This window comes from Arachis hypogaea, chromosome 13 (genome assembly GCF_003086295.3).
Source record: "Arachis hypogaea cultivar Tifrunner chromosome 13, arahy.Tifrunner.gnm2.J5K5, whole genome shotgun sequence".
NCBI classification, from domain to species: domain Eukaryota; kingdom Viridiplantae; phylum Streptophyta; class Magnoliopsida; order Fabales; family Fabaceae; genus Arachis; species Arachis hypogaea.
The window spans coordinates 13,545,986-13,566,156 of record NC_092048.1 but is presented as its reverse complement, the minus strand read 5'-3'; the positions used below and the strand labels follow the sequence as shown (position 1 = coordinate 13,566,156).

General features: G+C 36.5%; 2 protein-coding genes across 2 annotated transcripts; both read left to right on the top strand.

Annotated features, from left to right (window-relative positions):
* The first annotated feature begins 867 nt into the window (after positions 1-867).
* On the top strand, positions 868-4,248 carry LOC112737333 (protein RETICULATA-RELATED 4, chloroplastic). Its single transcript, XM_025787179.3, has 8 exons — positions 868-1,553; positions 1,695-1,763; positions 2,274-2,405; positions 2,509-2,562; positions 2,649-2,693; positions 3,131-3,270; positions 3,506-3,631; positions 3,730-4,248. The coding sequence occupies exons 1-8, from the start codon at positions 1,017-1,019 to the stop codon at positions 3,776-3,778; spliced, it is 1,152 nt and encodes a 383-aa protein (XP_025642964.1). The 5' UTR covers positions 868-1,016; the 3' UTR covers positions 3,779-4,248.
* Positions 4,249-4,587: 339 nt separating this feature from the next.
* On the top strand, positions 4,588-6,751 carry LOC112737332 (pentatricopeptide repeat-containing protein At1g34160). Its single transcript, XM_025787178.3, has one exon. It carries the CDS (start codon positions 4,849-4,851, stop codon positions 6,583-6,585), a length of 1,737 nt encoding a protein of 578 aa, XP_025642963.1. The 5' UTR covers positions 4,588-4,848; the 3' UTR covers positions 6,586-6,751.
* Positions 6,752-20,171: the final 13,420 nt, after the last annotated feature.

Sequence of the window (20,171 nt, the reverse complement as noted above, 5' to 3'; positions counted from 1 at the left end):
GACAATGAAACAAAATTTGCATTTCTTCGTCCGATCCTATCTCAAATGTTTCATATTTCACACCAGTTGACACAACCGCAATAAAAATCTTGTAAAACAACTTCTTATCCACTTTGTTCCACACATCTTTGCATTTTGCAATATACTCATTTTTAGTTCTAAAAATGTATTTGATAATCGAATAAAAATACTTACTGATTCTGTATCAGTAAACTTAACGTCATACCTTTTATTTTTTTTTTAACTTTTTCAGAATAATACACTAAAACTAAAAATCTCTCTTCACTATTAATTTGTGAATTTATGAAAATGATAATCCATTACTATACTATTGCCTCTTGTTTAATATTTATAGGTATTTTTTATATAAAAAATCGCTATAGACTAACACGATTTCCTAGGTTAGTCATTTGTGAAAAAATCACTATAGAGATACTGCGGTTTTTTTATTGTTGCATTCCTTCAAAAACCTGGTGTAACAATTTCTACCTACACGCATTCCGACGTGAATCTATACATCTTGTAACAGTTTATTTACATTCCTAAAATTACCATATCCTCTCACAATTTCTATAATAATATGAATATTGCAAATACATTTACAATTTACAACAACTATAATCTGATAATTTTAAACTCCAAACATTTTAATTAGATAATTTGCGCTTTTCACAACATGTCTGTAATTACTTTAATTTAAAAATGAGTTACTTTTTATTCTCTTCCGTAAAAAAAAAAAATATTCTCATTTTGTAAAGATAGATTGAAGTGATGAAGAGTGGAAGAAAGCGCGTGTTTGCACGGAGGCAGAGTGAGAGTGTGGTGGTGTTTACTGTTTAGTGATAGTTTCAACTTTCATAGCGTCAACATGTGTCGTTGCCACCTCACAGTCACAGTCTCTCACTTCACACTTCACTCCCCACCACCCACTCACCAACTCCTTCCCTTCCTTTTTCCCTTTGAACTTTCAACTGACTCCAACTGAATTCAACTCTCTCTCTTTCTCTCAACTGGCCATGGCTGCTGCTGCTTCTTCCTTCTCCACCATCTCCTTCCGCTCTTTCTCTCTCAACAACCGCCCTTCCCTCTCTCTCCCACTCCCAACAACCTTCACTCTCACCTCTTCCCACCGCCATTCCCCTTCCACTCTATTCACTTCCTTCCTCCCACACACTCCTCTCATCCGCTCTCCCCCAACCCCCATTCTCGCATCTGGAGGAGGAGGAGGAGGCCATGGCGGAGGACACGCCGGTGGCGGCGGAGGAGGAGGAGACTACGATGGCGAAGCCGACGACAGGGGCCGCAACAGGGAGGAGGCACTGCTGGTGCTAGCGGAGGCCGGGAGGCCGCTCGAGAAATTGCCGATGGATTTGGCGGCTGCGATTCAGGCAGGTCGGGTTCCCGGCTCAATCGTGAAGAGGTTCCTTGAGCTCGAGAAATCGGCGGTGTTCCGGTGGTTGTTGAACTTCGGAGGGTTTAAAGAGAGGTTGCTGGCCGATGATTTGTTCCTTGCAAAGGTCGCCATGGAATGCGGTGTTGGCATCTTCACTAAGGTTCCCTCCATTTTTCATTCCCTTCCTCAATTTTCGGTTACAAAGTGCACATTTGTGTCTGCTGTTATTTAATCTTAATTTCTCTAAGATTAGGGGCTAAATAGTAATTAATAGTAACTATTTGCATTTGGTGGTTCTCAGACTGCTGCGGAGTTGGAGAAGCGTAAAGAGAATTTCACGAAGGAGCTTGATTTCGTTTGTGCTGATGTGGTATGTATCTCCTTTTTGCTTATATATTGTTTTAGAGAACAATTTGATGTACATTTTATATCACTCAAATCATATACTATTACATGTGAATTTTTAGATTATAAGTTGTAAGAATAAAACATTGTTGCTGATATAGTGATATGACAACACATAATAGGATGATAGTGTAAAATACTTTTATAATGACAGTGGCACAGTGCATCCGCATCAAAATCAATATTGTTTAGATTAGAGCCTAGATTGTTCATCTTTTGGCATTTGATTGTAATTGGAGTTTTCTCGATATTTGTATGCTGATTTTGCCATATATATACCTTACAATAGAGAGGTGAAACTTTCATTATTGTTGTAATAATCCTTTTGTTTTTTTTTGTTTTGTTTTGTTTTTGTTTTTTTTGGATAATGCTAATCTCTTTTGAAAACTACGTTTATTATGTTTCGTTACGCAGCAGCTTATTCACTGTCTAATTTTTGTGTATGTTTGATTTATTCTATTGTTGTTATTAACAGGTAATGGCAATCGTAGCAGATTTTATGCTTGTGTGGCTTCCGGCTCCAACTGTTTCTCTCCGACCTGCACTTGCCGTTAGTGCTGGGCCTATTGCTAAATTCTTCTATGGCTGCCCTGAAAATGCTTTCCAGGTCACCACTTTCCAGATTTTTCCTATATGTTTTATTTCCTTAAATATTGTAAGTTATTATTGTGTTTGTATCTTACATTTGTTCGGTTTTGCTTTTTATATAGGTGGCATTAGCTGGAACATCTTATACACTTATACAGAGAATAGGTGCTATTGTGGTATGTGTTGTTCCCTGGAAAATTCAAGCAGTCATTTTGTGGTTATGACAGCTTTTAATGTCTCTGTCTCTTACTCTCTTGTACAGCGCAATGGAGCAAAGCTGTTTGCAGTAGGGACTGGTGCATCTCTGGTAATTTGATCCTTACATGCCTTCCCAATACTGAATTTAAATTCTTCTTCATTCTGTTGAAATGCCTGAAATCTTTGTGCTTCTGGACTCACTCCTAGTCTCGCAAGTGCCATACTGTTGTTTTTTGCTGTATTCTTTCATATGTCCTCAAAGCAAAAGAATTGCTAATATTGAAGAATTTTACATTATTTACTGCCTATGTCTTAGCATAAATTATGTACATTGATTTTTCACCATATGACTCTGTCTCTCAAATGAAATGATTGAAGTTAATATAGGTTGAATTTCGGAGCATATGTATATATCTTGTAACTGAATTAAGTGGTTTAAGATCAAATCTCTGTCTCAGCGTCTATCTCACCATGTGATTGGTGCGTAATTTTTAGTCTTGCAGTATAAATATGTGTGTGAGGTGACTGATGGAATCGCCTTTTCAGATTGGTACAGGTGTGACAAATGCATTGATCAATGCACGAAAAGTTGTTGATAAATCTTTTGCTGCTGAGGCTGAGGATGTACCAATTTTATCAACTAGTGTTGCTTATGGTGTTTACATGGCTGTATCTAGCAACTTAAGGTATGACTTTTATTATTGTTGCTATTATCAATAAAGATTACTACTACAATGACATAATTCTCTTGGATTGAACAATTCTCGACGCTGAAACTGAGACAATCTCTAGTCATGCATAATATGTCAGTAAATCAATGATAAATGCAACTTTTCTATAAGAACACACCATAACATCGTTGAAATTCTTCTGTTGTATAAGTTGAATGCCTGAATCTGAAGGAATTGTCCTTGATACCAGGTACCAAATACTGGCTGGGATTATTGAACAGCGGATTCTCGAACCTCTTCTGCACCAACAAAAGCTATTGCTAAGTGTTTTTTGCTTTGCCGTTAGGACTGGCAATACTTTCTTGGGCTCACTATTGTAAGATTCTTTATGAACTCAATATGTTTCTACATAGTTTACAAGATTTGCTTCTTTTTCAGTTGTCATTGTTCATTACATATATCTTCTATGAACAGGTGGGTGGATTATGCTCGATGGGTCGGAGTCCAGAAAATACGGGAATAAGCATAATTGATGTCAATTTGAGGACTTGTCACCATGGGATCAATTCATTATTGGAGTTACATTTTGTTGATTATTTAAATTTGCTCCCTGTATGTTGTATTTTTTGTTCTAATTTTGTTTGTATTCCTGCTGACAGCATAGTTGTACATTGAGCAATAACAGAGGTCAGCAAACACTGAGTCTTGAGTTTGCTGCCACCATTGAGGGTGGCCAACTGGTCATGGCCAATGCTGGTAAAAGAAAAATCCTTCTATCATAGCTTGCAGAAAGCTGTAGCATGAGATGAAGTTATGAGTCACATTTTTGTTAGACGAGCATGGCACTGCCTCTTGGCTCTTGATAATGTTGCTTCTGTTGTGTTGTTTGTTGTAGTAGTGTTTTTTGAAATTATATTGAATAACAACAAATTCATAGTTACATTTGCTTCATCATGAGCTTTATAGATTTTTTTTTTCTGAGTGGATCTAAAACTTGCAAGTCTTTAGCAATGTTTGGTTTTTTATTCGGCCATTTATAAGCTATATTGAGCTTCATTAAGATTAAGAACAGTTATCTTAACGGTAGTGGCTCATGAGATGAATAATTTTGGTGGCTGGTAATTATCCTAATCAGGTTTGGATTGAGGAAGCACCAATCCACGCTTGTAAAGTCTAAACTAGTTTTGAACATTTTAGTCCGATGTCCCAAGAAACAAAAACTCCTCAGCATTCGTTACAAAACCTAGTTTTTATCTCAAGCATTTACGCAGTAAGCAATATGATATAGAGGAAATAAACAAACCCTCACCAGAGTCGTGCAATGAATTTGTACATTCCAATATTGTTGACCAAATTGGTTAATTAATTAATTAATTCTTAAACTCCAGTACATTCTTTCAATTCATCAACTATCAACTATTATTCTGTGATTAATAATACCACTATATAACAAATTGGACTATATATAATTTATAAAATATAAAATTAACATCAATTTTATTTGATTTCATACTTTTTCATTTCTCTACTAACCTTAGACCAAAGAAAAAAAAGGTAGTTAAATTGGGTTGATGTTCCTGCCTAGTGCACTGAATGGCTTCCCTGATTCATTTTGAGTCACTGTTGCAGAAATGCAACTCCTTGATTCAAATCAAGCAGTTCCAAGCTCATCTCATCACCACTGGGAAATTCCAATCCCACCCTTCACGGACTAAGCTCATCGAGCTCTGCGCCCTCTCCCCTGCCGCCAGCAACCTCTCCTTCGCCGCCGAAATTTTCCGGCAAGTTAACGCTCCCAAAACCAACGACTGGAACGCCATCCTCCGAGGCCTCGCAAAAAGTCCAAATCCCACGAACGCCATCACGTGGTTCCGCACCATTTCACGCAGCCCCCAAAAGATCGATGCTTTAACGTGTTCCTTCGCACTCAAGGCATGCGCTCGTGCATTGGCACTTTCTGAAGGTACCCAGATACATTCTCAGATTCTGCGTTTTGGGTTTGATGCTGATGTGTTGTTGGTCACCACTTTGTTGGATGTGTATGCTAAAAGTGGCGATCTTGATGCTGCCAAGCAGGTGTTTGATGAAATGTCTATACGAGACATCGCGTCTTGGAACGTGATGATTTCTGGGTTGGCGCAGGGGAGCTGGCCTAATGAAGCTATAGATTTGTTTAATAGGATGAAGGAAGAGGGTTGGAGGCCTGATGAGGTGACTGTTCTTGGAGCGCTCTCGGCTTGTTCCCAATTGGGTGCTGTGAGGCAGGGAGAGATTGTTCACAGGTACATAGTGGATGAGAAGTTGGATATGAATGGGATTGTTTGTAATGCAGTCATTGATATGTATGGGAAATGTGGTTTCGTCGATAAAGCTTATTTGGTCTTCAATAAGATGAGTTGCAAGAAGACTTTAATCACTTGGAACACGATGATCATGGCGTTTGCAATGAATGGTGATGGATATAAGGCACTTGATCTGTTGGATCAAATGGTTCTAGAAGGAATGCTTCCTGATGATGTATCATATCTTTCTGCATTATGTGCATGTAACCATGCTGGTTTGGTGGAAGAAGGGGTTAGATTGCTTGATACAATGATTGAGTCTGGGGTGAAGCCTAATATTAAGCATTATGGGACTGTGGTTGATTTGTTGGGTCGAGCAGGACGGCTCCAAGAAGCCTATGATATTATAAACTCCATGCCTATGATGCCTGATATAGTATTTTGGCAAACTTTGCTTGGGGCTAGCAAGACTTATGGGAATGTGGAGATGGCAGAGATTGCGTCGAAGAAACTAGTGGAGATGGGATCTAATGCTAGTGGGGATTTCGTCTTGTTATCGAATGTTTATGCTGCACAGCAGAGGTGGCATGATGTAGGGAGGGTGAGGGAGACCATGAAAAATAGTGATGTAAGGAAGGTACCGGGATTCAGTTACACAGAGATAGATGGCAAGATGCACAAGTTCGTGAACGCTGATCAAAGTCACCCGAATTCAAAAGAGATTTATATGAAGCTGGACGAGATCAGGTTTAAGATTAAAGCCTATGGATATGATGCTGAGACTAATCTTGTGTTGCATGATATCGGAGACGAGGACAAGGAAAATGTTTTGAATTTTCACAGTGAGAAATTGGCTGTGGCATATAGTTTGATTAGTACAAGAGATGGAACACCAATTCATGTAATAAAGAACCTTAGAATATGTGTAGATTGTCATGCTGTGCTAAAAATTATATCCAAAATTTATAGTAGGGAGATCATTGTGCGCGATAGAGCACGATTTCACAGATTTAAAGAGGGTGAATGTTCTTGCAGAGATTATTGGTGAATTAAGAAGTAAACAAGTGCTTCTCATATCATTTTGATGTAGTTTCATAGATAAATTGGATACAGCTTTTTATTCTGCTGTACTTATTGTAATTGGAAGTGAAATAAATGTCTGTGTAGACAAAGTTATATTCTTTTGTTATTATGAGAAAGGAACATGTAAAGTAGCAATTGCAGCACACTTACAAACTCAATTAAGCACTAAAAGCAACGAGAACCATATCTGAGAAGTCCATATGTTGAAGCAATTGAAACTAATCCATATATGGAAGAACGACTATCTTGTCAAAAATTGCATCTACAATTTAGAACAAAGATTCTAAAATAATGCAGCATCACAAGACATATTCAGTTAACTATGAACTATCACTAGCATTCAGGACAATCACCATGAGTTATTTATAGCAGTTCCATACTGGTTGAGTTTATCGACGCTCCATCTGTATAAGAACTAGGACATCCTTCACTCGTGAGCTAATCTTTTGGGTTGAATTAGGTATATTCAATTTTAATAGGTGGCGATTTAACATTGCTTAATTAGCCACCTTCCATGTTTCTGAATTATGAAAATTTCCTAATCCCCCCAAAACAAAAGAAAATGCTGAACACGAATAAAAGAATTGACAGACAGGAGCATCCATTTCACTCCAACAATAGGTGTCTAGTCCTCCATAACTATAGCTAAACTACTTACAACTTCCAAAAATATGAAAAGGTTTAGTTGCAAGGATACCGTTTGAGCTGTATCATGGACCTATGAAGGGCAATAAAGATACAGATGCTACCATCCATAGCCTGGAAAACAAAAAAGGCATCACATAACAAATAATATAAAATAGAGAAATATATATAAAATACAGATGCATATATGATAAACTTTTTTATGACTCGGCATTTCCAGAATACAGACAGACAACTTGCTAAGAATACTACTTCAAGTTCTCTACCAGATGTTTAATCAAGCATCTGACAGAGTAAGCAGCCTAAAATATCTACAAATTATAATAATAACTTTTAAATCAAGGAACTGGATGAATGAATAATATCTGGTGAAAAGGTTAAAAAATATTGCAAGACTACAGGCATAACAGCACGAGTTATTGGTGTCAGTTCCAGTGTACTGATAGAAGGCTCTGTTAAAGAAGAATGTCCTAGTCCTACAAGTTAAAAATCTGATTTTTGGCTTCGGATGCAGCAAATGGCAGAAATTACTGTCTGATACTTGAGCCGTGTGATGTTCATGGTAAAATAAACAAGTATAAGCACCTATTTGGTTGGATTTGAATCCTTTAAAGTGCCGGAGTTGTACAGTGATGAATTGAGCAGGTAACCACAAATCCACCATCCAACTTTAGCGGATCCAAAATCCCATTTGGTGAGTTGAAGGTACATAAAAACATATCTTTAACAAGCAACTATAAGTCTATAAGTTGACAGAATTTTAAACTGGCTTAAATATCATTGGCTATCAAAACTATCAGATCAATTTGCATAAAGCAAACTTCCTGGTGGCAAAAGGAGGTAAATAACATCATCTGACAGATAATGGAAACAACATTAGAAAATGTTCAAAGAACTGGATAATAAATCAGCAGAAAGCAGATAACTTCAGTTAAAACCCAAACTTATTGATGACAAAAGATGAACTAAGCATTATAGTACATAGAATCATCCCAGGAAGCAAAAAAGGTGATGGTTCAAGAGCTAGGCACGCTTGGCACCGCAGGCTAGTAGTGCAGCAGCTTGTGATCCCTCCACTGTTGGGAGACAGAGGTGTTCGCTGCTCTGTGAAGCCAGCCTGACGCAGTGCCCTCGAGTCTAGGAGCCAGGACACTCGAGCCTTCGCCCAGGCGCCCTAACTCAACTCTCAACTTGGAGCGGGCAAGCCAGCATGATGCAGTCACCAACCCAACCAAGCATAGCCAGAACCATGTTCCATCATCTTAGTGCCCCCACTTGGGTTACAAGTTAGCGCTACCTAACTCGGCGATTAAACACTCCTGTCAGAATGCCTATAAACATTGCATTCTGTGCTACCTTACTCTATGTGGGACTTGAAAGGTTGCTAATAATTACTCGAGTTGATCCTCCCGACTAATTTGTTTATGCCAATGTGGACGGATTAAGTTTAAGACTAAGGCCCATGGATATGCAGCTGAAACTAAGGGGAGAGGAGAAGGAAAATGCTTTGAATTATTTGTGAGAAATTGACTGTGGCATAAAAATAGTTTGATTTATACCAGTGATAGAACACCTTTTCATGTTATAAAGAACCTTGGAATATGTTTAGATTGCATTGTGATGCTGTTCTAAAATTATATCGAAGATTTAGGAAGAGGCTAAAAATCAATTTCACAATAAAAAGAGAGTGGAATAAAAATTTTAGGAGGGCTAGAATAAAGTTTACATAAAATTATGAAAAGAAAAAATTTGGGGGCTCGGCCTCTGGGGATTATTGAAAGGGAAAGAAATGTCCGGATTAACAAAGTTAGATTCTGGAAATTAACAGTTAGTTGCAGACTTGTCAATACTAACATTCTTATTATTATTATTATTATTATTATTATTATTATTATTATGGGAAGTAGCATGTGAAGTAGTAGCAGCTGCAACACACTTTGCACAAAACCATCAGACTCAAATGTAAAATGGTAAAACTAATTAGATTAGAGGTAATTATGAGAAATTGGCTGTGGCTGGCATATAGATATATAGTTTGATTTTGTATGAGTGATGGAACACCATTTCATGTGATAAAGTACCTTAGAATATGTTTAGATTAAATTGTGATGCTGTTCTAAAAATTATATCCAAGATTTATGATAGGGAGATTATTGAGCGTGATAGAGGGTTAATGTTCTTGCAGAGACTAGTGGTGAATTAGAAACAAATACTTTCCATTCTGCTACACCTATTTCTTAATTATGGATACATAGCTCCTGGTGAGTATACAAATTCTCTTACCTTCTAAATCCAAATATATTGACTTAACATATTCTTTTGAATTAGTATTCGTTGTGCCTTATGAGTAGTATTCATTGTGAAACTGCAGAATATGGATACAGTTTGAGGATCACAGAGAAAAGCGATGTGTATAGTTAACAGGGATGGAGCCAACAGATAACAGGATTCCAGAGGGTGCACACATTGTCTAGCTATGAAATCAGAGTGAAGAAAAGAGACTTCACATCAATCCTTGACCAGAATCTGATAGTGCAATGTGGAACAAGGATCCCTGAGATGCTTCAAATTCTTGGAGTGGCGGCTCTCTTATGTGTGAATCCTTACCAGAAGAAAGGCCTGCCACGAAAGATGTAACAGCAATGCTTAAGGAGATCAGACATGAAAATGATGAATTCGAGAAGCCGAATTTCCTCCATAAAGGCATGGTTACAAATACTAAAGCAGCTGTTCATTGTTCAAGTTTCTCTAGATCATGTCAGCCACTAATAGATTCACCATCTTCTTCTTCATAGTAACCATATTGATTGTTATTATTTATTAGAGCAAATACTTTCCATTCTGCTATACGTATTTCTTAATTGAAAAATGAAAGAAATGGCTGGAATTAACAATCTGTTTCAGACATGAAAATGATGAATTCGAGAAGCCGAATTTCCTCCATAAAGGCATGGTTACAAATACTAAAGCAGCTGTTCATTGTTCAAGTTTCTCTAGATCATGTCAGCCACTAATAGATTCACCATCTTCTTCTTCATAGTAACCATATTGATTGTTATTATTTATTAGAGCAAATACTTTCCATTCTGCTATACGTATTTCTTAATTGAAAAATGAAAGAAATGGCTGGAATTAACAATCTGTTTCAGACATGAAAATGATGAATTCGAGAAGCCGAATTTCCTCCATAAAGGCATGGTTACAAATACTAAAGCAGCTGTTCATTGTTCAAGTTTCTCTAGATCATGTCAGCCACTAATAGATTCACCATCTTCTTCTTCATAGTAACCATATTGATTGTTATTATTTATTAGAGCAAATACTTTCCATTCTGCTATACGTATTTCTTAATTGAAAAATGAAAGAAATGGCTGGAATTAACAATCTGTTTCAGACATGAAAATGATGAATTCGAGAAGCCGAATTTCCTCCATAAAGGCATGGTTACAAATACTAAAGCAGCTGTTCATTGTTCAAGTTTCTCTAGATCATGTCAGCCACTAATAGATTCACCATCTTCTTCTTCATAGTAACCATATTGATTGTTATTATTTATTAGAGCAAATACTTTCCATTCTGCTATACGTATTTCTTAATTGAAAAATGAAAGAAATGGCTGGAATTAACAATCTGTTTCAGACATGAAAATGATGAATTCGAGAAGCCGAATTTCCTCCATAAAGGCATGGTTACAAATACTAAAGCAGCTGTTCATTGTTCAAGTTTCTCTAGATCATGTCAGCCACTAATAGATTCACCATCTTCTTCTTCATAGTAACCATATTGATTGTTATTATTTATTAGAGCAAATACTTTCCATTCTGCTATACGTATTTCTTAATTGAAAAATGAAAGAAATGGCTGGAATTAACAATCTGTTGCAGACTAATAGTCAATACACTAACAACATTGTTTTTGTTATTATGGGAAGTAGCATGTGTGGCAACACACACTGAATAAATCCATATAAAAAAAGTGATGGTTCAAGAGCTAGGCACACCCGGTATTATGGGTTAGTGGTGCAGCAGCTTGTAATCCCTCCACCGTTAGAAGCCAGAGGTGATCGTTGCTCTGTGAAACCAGCCTAACGCGGTGCCCTCCAGTTTAGGAGCCAGGACACTTGAGCCTACGCCCAGGTACCATGACCCAACTTTCTACTTGGAGTGGGCAAGCCAACATGGTGCAACCACCAGCCCAACCAAGCATAGTCAAAGCCATGTTCCATCACCTTAATGCCCCCACTTAGGTTACAAGCTAGCGTTACCCAACTCGGCGAACTGGCATTCCTGTCAGAGCTCTTATAAACATTGTTATATTTTCGTCATTCCTCGATGTGGGACTGCTATTGCGTCAAAAGAATAAACACTACTCATGTATATAACAACAGAAGGAAACTGACCATACTTTCAGAGAGACAGACCACAAATAATAACATTAAGAGCAGCACAAGAAACAGATTGGAATAACGCGAGATTTGTGGGATTGAATTATACGAATTTATCTTTCATGGGCATCTTATGTGAACACTTTTCTTTAAGTCATGCATAAATACACAATAGCTTATCTTTTATATTCTTAGCCTTGTTATGAATTTAATTGATCCATCCATGTATGTGCCACTTCCACAGATTTGAGGGGCAAGCTAAGTTGATAATGTTTTTTTCTTTTTTTTTTTTTTGTAGTAAAGTTGATAATGTTTTATTATCATCAAGTGTACCTCTGAGAAAGAAAATCTTATCCAGAACCAAGTAGTATATAATAGAATCATTATCCTAAGTTTCATATCAGTTAATTAAGCAGAGTATATCAGTCATGTCTGATGAGTCATGATTTGTAGAGGTTAAACCGTATGTAAAAGTATATTGAATAATAATGAATTTCCATCTGAAGTATGTGCCTAATGGAGGACGTTATATTATTTGGGGTGACCAAGCTCATTAAAAAAATCATTAATAAAATATAAATATAATGATATGACATCATAAAAAAAAATGCTAAAAATACCTTAAAAAATTGATAATAATATTCTTAAAAGATGAAAACGATAAAAACATTTTTAAAAGTATGACTATATATTTTGAAAAACGATTTTAAATATCTGATTTGATAAGATTTTTATTTTGAAAATAACAAAAAAATATTAAAAATAAAATAAAATTATAGGTCAAATTTTGATTTAGATTTTTACGTATATCTTTATTCTAAATAGTAATTCAAATATTTTTATAAAATTTTAAATCAATACACAAATTGATTTGCAAAATATGAAAGATATTTATCATCATTTATTAAAAAAGAATATTTCCTTTTGTTACTTGTCAATTTTAGAAATATATATATATATATATATATATATATATATATATATATATATATATATATATATATATATTATTCAAAATAGACTTTTGGATTTAAGAAGAGGCATGCAAGTGCAATAAAAGGCATATGCGGCACAATTATCCGGTGCCCTTTCCAGCAATGAAAACCATCTTAGTGATGATAACAATGAAAAGACAAAGAGAATAATGGATAATGGATAACGGTCAACGATCAAAGCTCAAAAGAAAGTTATTCAAGGTACGCAAATTACAGGAACACAAGTCGTTAATAACATGACATGTCAGATTCTTAATTATAAGTACTGGAACTCTCATAATAAATCAAATTTATTCTCACAAGTGATTAGTTAAACTCACCACCTCATTAATTATTGCCATCAAATTCAGGTGTATTAGTCCAATAACAAACAAATTTGGAGTTCAAGTAAGAAAACTACATATCATAAGAGTAGGTTGTCACTGATGATGCTATAACTACTCCAAAAAATTATGTTAATTAAAGACAGATACACCTCGACTTGATGGACTTTTACAAAAGTATTTTTAAAACAAAAAATAAAATAAAATTCAAGTAAATAAAAAATCAAAATAAAACTAAAAATAAATATAAAATATAAAAAATTCAATTATTTCATATTTTATACATATTATATTATTAATAAAATAAAAAATAAAATATTAAATTTAAATAAAATTAAAAATAATAAAATCTTAAAGAAATTCAACGTAATGCAAATAACATAATCATCAAGTTCTTAATAAAATTAAAATAACACAAATAAAAATAAACTAGTTATTTATTTTAGGTTAACTTTATAAAAAACAAATATATTAAACTAATAATTCAAATAATTATTTTAGTAGTTACTTTGAGTTTTTACAAGAAAAAAGATTTTAATATCCATTTTTTAATATCCATTTTAATATTAATATCCACACGATCTAATTTTTTAATTCGTGTTACAGAATACATAGGTTATATAATTAATTATTTACCTATTCTGCAAAAAATAATAAATTAAGAATAATATAGTAAATTCGTTTTTAAAATTTTTTGGTTGAAAAATTTAATTTTCAACAAATTTTAATTATTAAATCAGTTACTAAATTTATTACACAAATTAATTTTCATCTTAAATTCTGTAATAAATAGACAAATCAACTTTTATTATTATTTAAAAAAATATTAAAAAATTATCAAAATTTATTATTTTTTATTATTTAGCTATTGACTCAATTCTTTTAGTTTAATCTTTTTAATTTAATAATCTAAGAACATATTTTATCCCATATTTTTAGACATTAATGATTAAGCGATGACCAAAAATAATAAATTCTAATAGCCTTTTAGTATTTTTTTATTAAATAATAAAAATATGAATATCTATATAGAACAAATAATTTAATATAAAAATTAATTTCTTTTAACAAAATAAAAGTTTAAACAATGATTTGATAATTAAAATTATTAGAAAACTAAAATAATGTTTCATAAAAATTTTCTTAAATATCGATCCAGTCATAAATTAATTAGCACTAACTTACTACGATTAAGATTAGTAATTTTGTTCAATGTAAGACATGATGACGAATAATTTTGCATCCCAAATAAAACTAGTTTAATAAAATTTTGTTGAATCAAAGGTTATGTTTCAATAAGGTGAACTTGCTCTATCTATAGTTATGAACATGAACAATGTTTACTTGTTTTGTTTTCGTCAAAGGCAAGCTTTTAATTTTTTGTTAACCGCTAAGTGAAATAGATACATTTTTTGTTATTAGGATCTCTTCCACCGCTAAGTGAAATAGATATATTGGTAATGAATTAGTCATGATATTAATGAATAGTAAAAATTTCATAATAGTAATAAATAATATTATAATAACTAAATTAAAATCCGTACAATGCATAAAAAGAAAAAATAATTTATAATATAAATTTAAAAGTGTTATATTGTATATAAATTGATTAAATAATATATAAATTAATATTAAATTTAAAAATATTGTACAAAGTATTAATTTTGTGATTTGTATATTATAAGACCCGGTTAATTAACGGCTAATTAACTCATAAATGAGAATTTATTCTAGAAAGCTAAAAATGTGATTTTTATGGCTTAATATGATAAAGGAGATTGAGACGAGAATTTCGGTACCAATTTTATAGAAATCGGACCAAGAATGGACCGAACGGGACAAACCGGGCCAACCGGACCCAAAGTGGGCCCTTGGCCCAACTAAACTAAACCTAATACACTCATTTCAGCACTCTCTCTCCTCACTACACTCAAGAAACACGCTGAAATGGAGGCCATGGAGGGAAGAACACTCTCTCAAGTTCTTTCTTTCATTTGATCTTCAAACCACCATAACTTTTGATCTAGAGCTCCGATTGCCGCATTGTTTGCGGCCACGCGTTCACCGTGGAGAGCTCTAAAAAACTCATACAATCAATTTTGAGGTAAGCCACGTTTTGCTCTTCGAATTTCCAGCTTTAATTTCGAGTTTTATGAGAAAAAATATTGAGATTTTGGGCTCTTTGATGTTATAGGACCCAACTCTCTTGAAGGAGAAGGTTAATCTTGTCTCCTTGGACCTTGGGTGTGGTAAGATTCTCAACCCTAGTGTAAATTGTTGTTCTATGATGTTTGGGTATTGAGATGTTGTGTATGGGTATAATGATTGTGGCTTAGGTTGTGTGTATGTGAATATTGGTGCTTAATTGGTAATTTTGGAAAGTTGGGGAGAGAGTTTTGTGTGATAAAATCTGTTCTTGGAGGTGTTGAGACCTTGAGAGCTTGAGGAAAAGTGATTTGGAAGTGCTCCGGTTGAGCTTGGGAAATCGGCTAAGGTATGGTCACGGTTTCTCGTATCTAATATGTAATGTGGTAGGAAATACTTAGGCTAGAGGCCCTAAGATAGGCATTGAATTGATGATGTTGTTGAATGGTTGAGATATATGATGTGATCATATATGTGACTATGAATATTGATGCCTTGATTGTGTGATATATGAGAAAATGCATGTTGTGATATATGCTTGATGAATGACTGAGGTTGAATTGGTGGGTGGTACCATGTTGATGGTGAGTATGATGATGAGTATGTATAATGATGTTTGATTAGAAATGGTATTATTGGAAATTGGGATGAGGAAGGATGTATGACATGATATTGTGTTTGTCCTTTAGCCATTGATTGAGAAGTGTTAAAATGGTTAGATGGTGGTTTTGGGAATTTTGGTAAAGTGTCAATGTGTGAGTTGAGGATGGCTTGATGTTGATTTTGGTACATTTTGATTGATTTCAAATAGGGTTGAAATTGGCATGTTTTGGTTGATTTTGAAAATAGTTGAAAGTGGCTTATTTTGAAAATGGCACTTTGTGGTTTTGTATGAAAATATGGTTTTTGTGCATGCTTTGACGGGACATAACTTGGACTACGGATCTTCGTTTTGTACCAAACTTATTTAGAAATAAAATTGGATCCGGGATGTCCATGCCGTTCGAAGAACGGGCGAAAAACGATTTAAAACGAGAAAGTTATGTCCTTCGAAAGATTGGGGGTTGAATCTGTGAATTCTGCAGCTTTTAACTTAGAAAATTTTTAGCAGAATAACCCCCCACGCGTAGGCGCACTTGGTGCGTGCGCGTCGATCTTCAAGAAGGCACAATCCACGCGTGCGCGTGGTGTGCGCGAGTGCGTCGATACACTGCACCAAATGCCCAGCCTTTTTCCAGAGAGTTGTGCCAGAGTTATGCCAATTTTGTGCCTGGGGCGCAAATGTGCCCGCGCGTACGCGTGGGTGACGCGTACGCGTCGTTGGCTATTTTTCAATCCACGCGTTTGCGTGTATGGCGCTTGCACGCCGATAAGCTTTGTGGCCATCCACGCATGCGCGTGGAGTGCGCGTACGCGTGGCCCTGTTTTCATCCCAAAGTTAGTTTTTGAGTTTTAAAAGCCAAATTTCATACTTCTAAGCCTCCGATCTCACCACTTATGTCTTAAATCATTATGATATGCCTAGCAATGAGACAAGGAGCTAGTAAATGTGGTAACTAGCGAGTGAAGCAAGGGAAAAATGAATGATCAATGAGGATCAAAGATGATTATGTGAGATGCGGAGGATGGCGGTGGAAGTGCTTGTTATGCCATGGGCCGAAGGGCCGTAATTGTTAATGAATTGGCTGGTTATGGATTTAACTGTGAGCCGGATGGCTAGATTATTGTCGTGTTACGGCGGAGCCATGATTATGGCTAAGTATAAATGCATATATGATGTTGAATGATTTGTGAATGTTGCACTTCCACTATTGGAGATGAGAGTTTTCCTGGGAGAAAGCAGTGGCTAGCCACCACGTGCTCCAGATTGAGACTCGAAGCTCTTTTGACCCTATGTCGTAAGTGTGGCTGGGCACTGTGAAAGTTCCGGATGAGCTCGCCCCCGTAAATATTCACCAGTGATGGTGATGGATATGGATCATGATTATGATCAAGTTTATGATGAGTATAACTCGAGTTGGGGATGCGCGACAGAGGGACAGTCCAATGGTTAGCTACCAGGACTTGTCGGGCTGGCTCTATAACCGACAGATGATATCATCAGCCACTAGGGACAGGCATTCATCATATGCATACTATATGAATTATTTGAGATTGCCTATTTGACTGCATATTACTTGCTAATTGTCTAAATGCCTTATCTGTTCCTATTTGTAAATCTCTTGTCTGATATAACTGTGTTTGCTATATTATACTCCTGCTGGTGGTTGGGAGGTCTGAAGGAATTGAAAAGGGAAGTATTAGTTAGACTGAAGGATCTTTAGTCAGATGCCCTTTATGGTTTAGCTTGTTTATAAGCTCTGATTTTATCTGGAGGAAGTTCTAGGATTGCCTTCGGCTTTCCTCTATTATTATGTATTATATATGTGGAAGCTATTACCATGTTGGGGACCTCTGGTTCTCACCCATGCGGATTTTGTGGTTTTCAGATGCAGGGCATGAGGTTTCTCGCTGAAGCATGCTGGAGGCTTCTGGATTAGCGAAGATTCTTGTTCTCTGGACTCTGTTTTGGTTTATATGTTTTGCTTAGATACTTTTATCTCCATTACATAATACCAACTGTGATGACTTCTCTTATAGGAGATTTTTGGAGAATAGGTTTCTGTATTTGTGTCCCTTTGGGTTTCCTTTGGGGTTTCCTTATTTTATTATATGTATATATTGCTATGCTCGGACCGGTTATCTTCGCATCCGGATTTGAGTTTTGATATTCCCGTTTTTGACACTCTTTTGTATATATATAATCTTGCGTTAACTTATCCTTTGCTTGTTACGTTATCGATCGGAGTGTTGCGCTTTCGAGTTGCGATTTTTGTTTACCCCTTTTTCCACAAAGGCTCCTAGTTATAATTCTTATTCACACTACTATATGTACTAATTTTTTTTTATTTTAGAGGTCGTAATACCTTGCCATCTCTAAATTATGACTTAAGCATAAGACTCTGTATGGTAGGGTGTTACATTATGGTATCAGAGCAGTTCGTTCCTGTAGAGCCTGAGGGACGGACTGACTATGCTTCTGTGTATTCTCTGTATGTGTGTTATGTGCTATTAGTATATCTGCTTGATATAATTGGCATAAACGTTCATGAGCATGCATTTGGGACTTTGAAGCACTAGACTTCTGATATTGAGACTGATCAACTTAATATCGATTGTTTGGTGTGTATAGGAACCAGATGGCGCCTCGTGGACACGGTAGAGGTCGTAGGAGAGGTCATACGAATGCTCGTGTGCCGGAGATTAACCCTAATGACCCGGTGAACTTTATGACTGCGTTGGAGAACATGGCTGCTGCTATGCAAGCCACTGCTGAGGCTCTTAGTCAACAGATGAACAACCATGGTAATGACGAAGGTGGAGTTCAGGGCCCGATGACACTGGCAAACTTTTTGAAGGTTAATCCACCTAAGTTCAAGGGAACCACTAGCCCGACTGAGGCCGATACATGGTTTCAGGCCATGGAACGAGCACTGCAAGCGCAGGTGGTACCTGAAGGGCAGCGTGTGGAGTTCGCTACCTATTTGCTCACTGGGGAAGCGTCGCATTGGTGGCAAGGAATCCGACGCCTCCTGCAGCAGGGTGATGATTATATCACCTGGGATGTCTTCCAAGAGGAGTTCTATAAGAAGTACTTTCCGACTTCTGCTAGGACGGCCAAGGAGCTTGAATTGTTGCAGCTGAAGCAGGGTATTATGTCGAGTATACTGACAAGTTTGAGGAGCTGTTCATATTCTCTCGTATGTGTCAAGGGACTCCGGTGGAATATGAGGAATGGAAGTGTGTTAAGTACGAAGGAGGACTCCGGAGTGATATTTTCAGTTCAGTGGGACCAATGGAGATTAGGACTTTCTCCGAGTTGGTGAACAAGTGTAGGGTTATTGAAGAGTGTATGAAGAGGGCAGCCGCTGAGAAAGGAAGTCACAAAGGATCATTCCCACAGAACCGAGGGAAGAGCTTTGCACCTAGAGGTCTGCCTTTCAAGAGGGGAGGTTCTTTTAGGAGGCCCAACAACAACAACTCCCAAGGGAAAAAAGGTTTGGAAAGCAGCCTCAGAATGATCAAGCTTGTACTAGGTGTGGAAGTCACCATCCAGGAGCACCGTGCAAGGCCGGATGGGGTTTGTGCTACAATTGTGGAAAGGCGGGGCATAAAGCCGCAAGTTGTCCGGAGCAGCAGAAGCAAGGTGCTGGGAAAGCACAACAGACTGGTCGGGTGTTCACCACCTCAGCTAGGGGTGCAAAGGGATCCGAGACACTCATTCGAGGTAACTGTGAAATGGATGGTCAAACTTTAAATGCTTTATTTGATTCGGGAGCATCGCATTCATTCATTGCATTTGAGAAAGCCCATGAGTTAGGATTGAAGATCGTAACCTTAGGTTATGACCTAAAAGTATATAATGCTACCCATGAAGCCATGGTAACTAGGCTAGGATGCCCGAAAGTTTCGTTTAGGTTCAAGCAGCGTGATTTTGTCCATAATTTAATCTGCTTACCGATGATCGGTCTTGATCTTATCTTGGGATTGGACTGGTTATCTGAGAACCATGTTCTGCTTGATTGTTCTACAAAGTCGGTGTACTTTATGCCAGAAGATACAGAAGGGCCGGTCGTGGTAAATAATTATTACTTGAATTCGATGATGGTGAACTGTTCTGGAATCGAATGTCAGGGTATCCTGTTGTTAACCGCGGGTGTTTCGGGTGATGACCAAAGGTTGGATCAGATTCCAGTAGTGTGTGAGTTTCTGGAAGTGTTTCCCGATGATATTGAAGAATTTCCACCTAACCGAGAGGTCGAGTTTGCTATTGAATTGGTGCCTGGGGTGGGACCAATCTCAAGTGCTCCTTATAGAATGTCACCGTTAGAGATGGCCGAGCTAAAGTCTCAGTTAGAGGAATTATTGGGTAAGAACTTTATTAGACCAAGTGTTTCTCCGTTGGGTGCTCCAGTGTTACCGGTAAAGAAGAAAGATGAAAGTATGCGGCTCTGTGTGG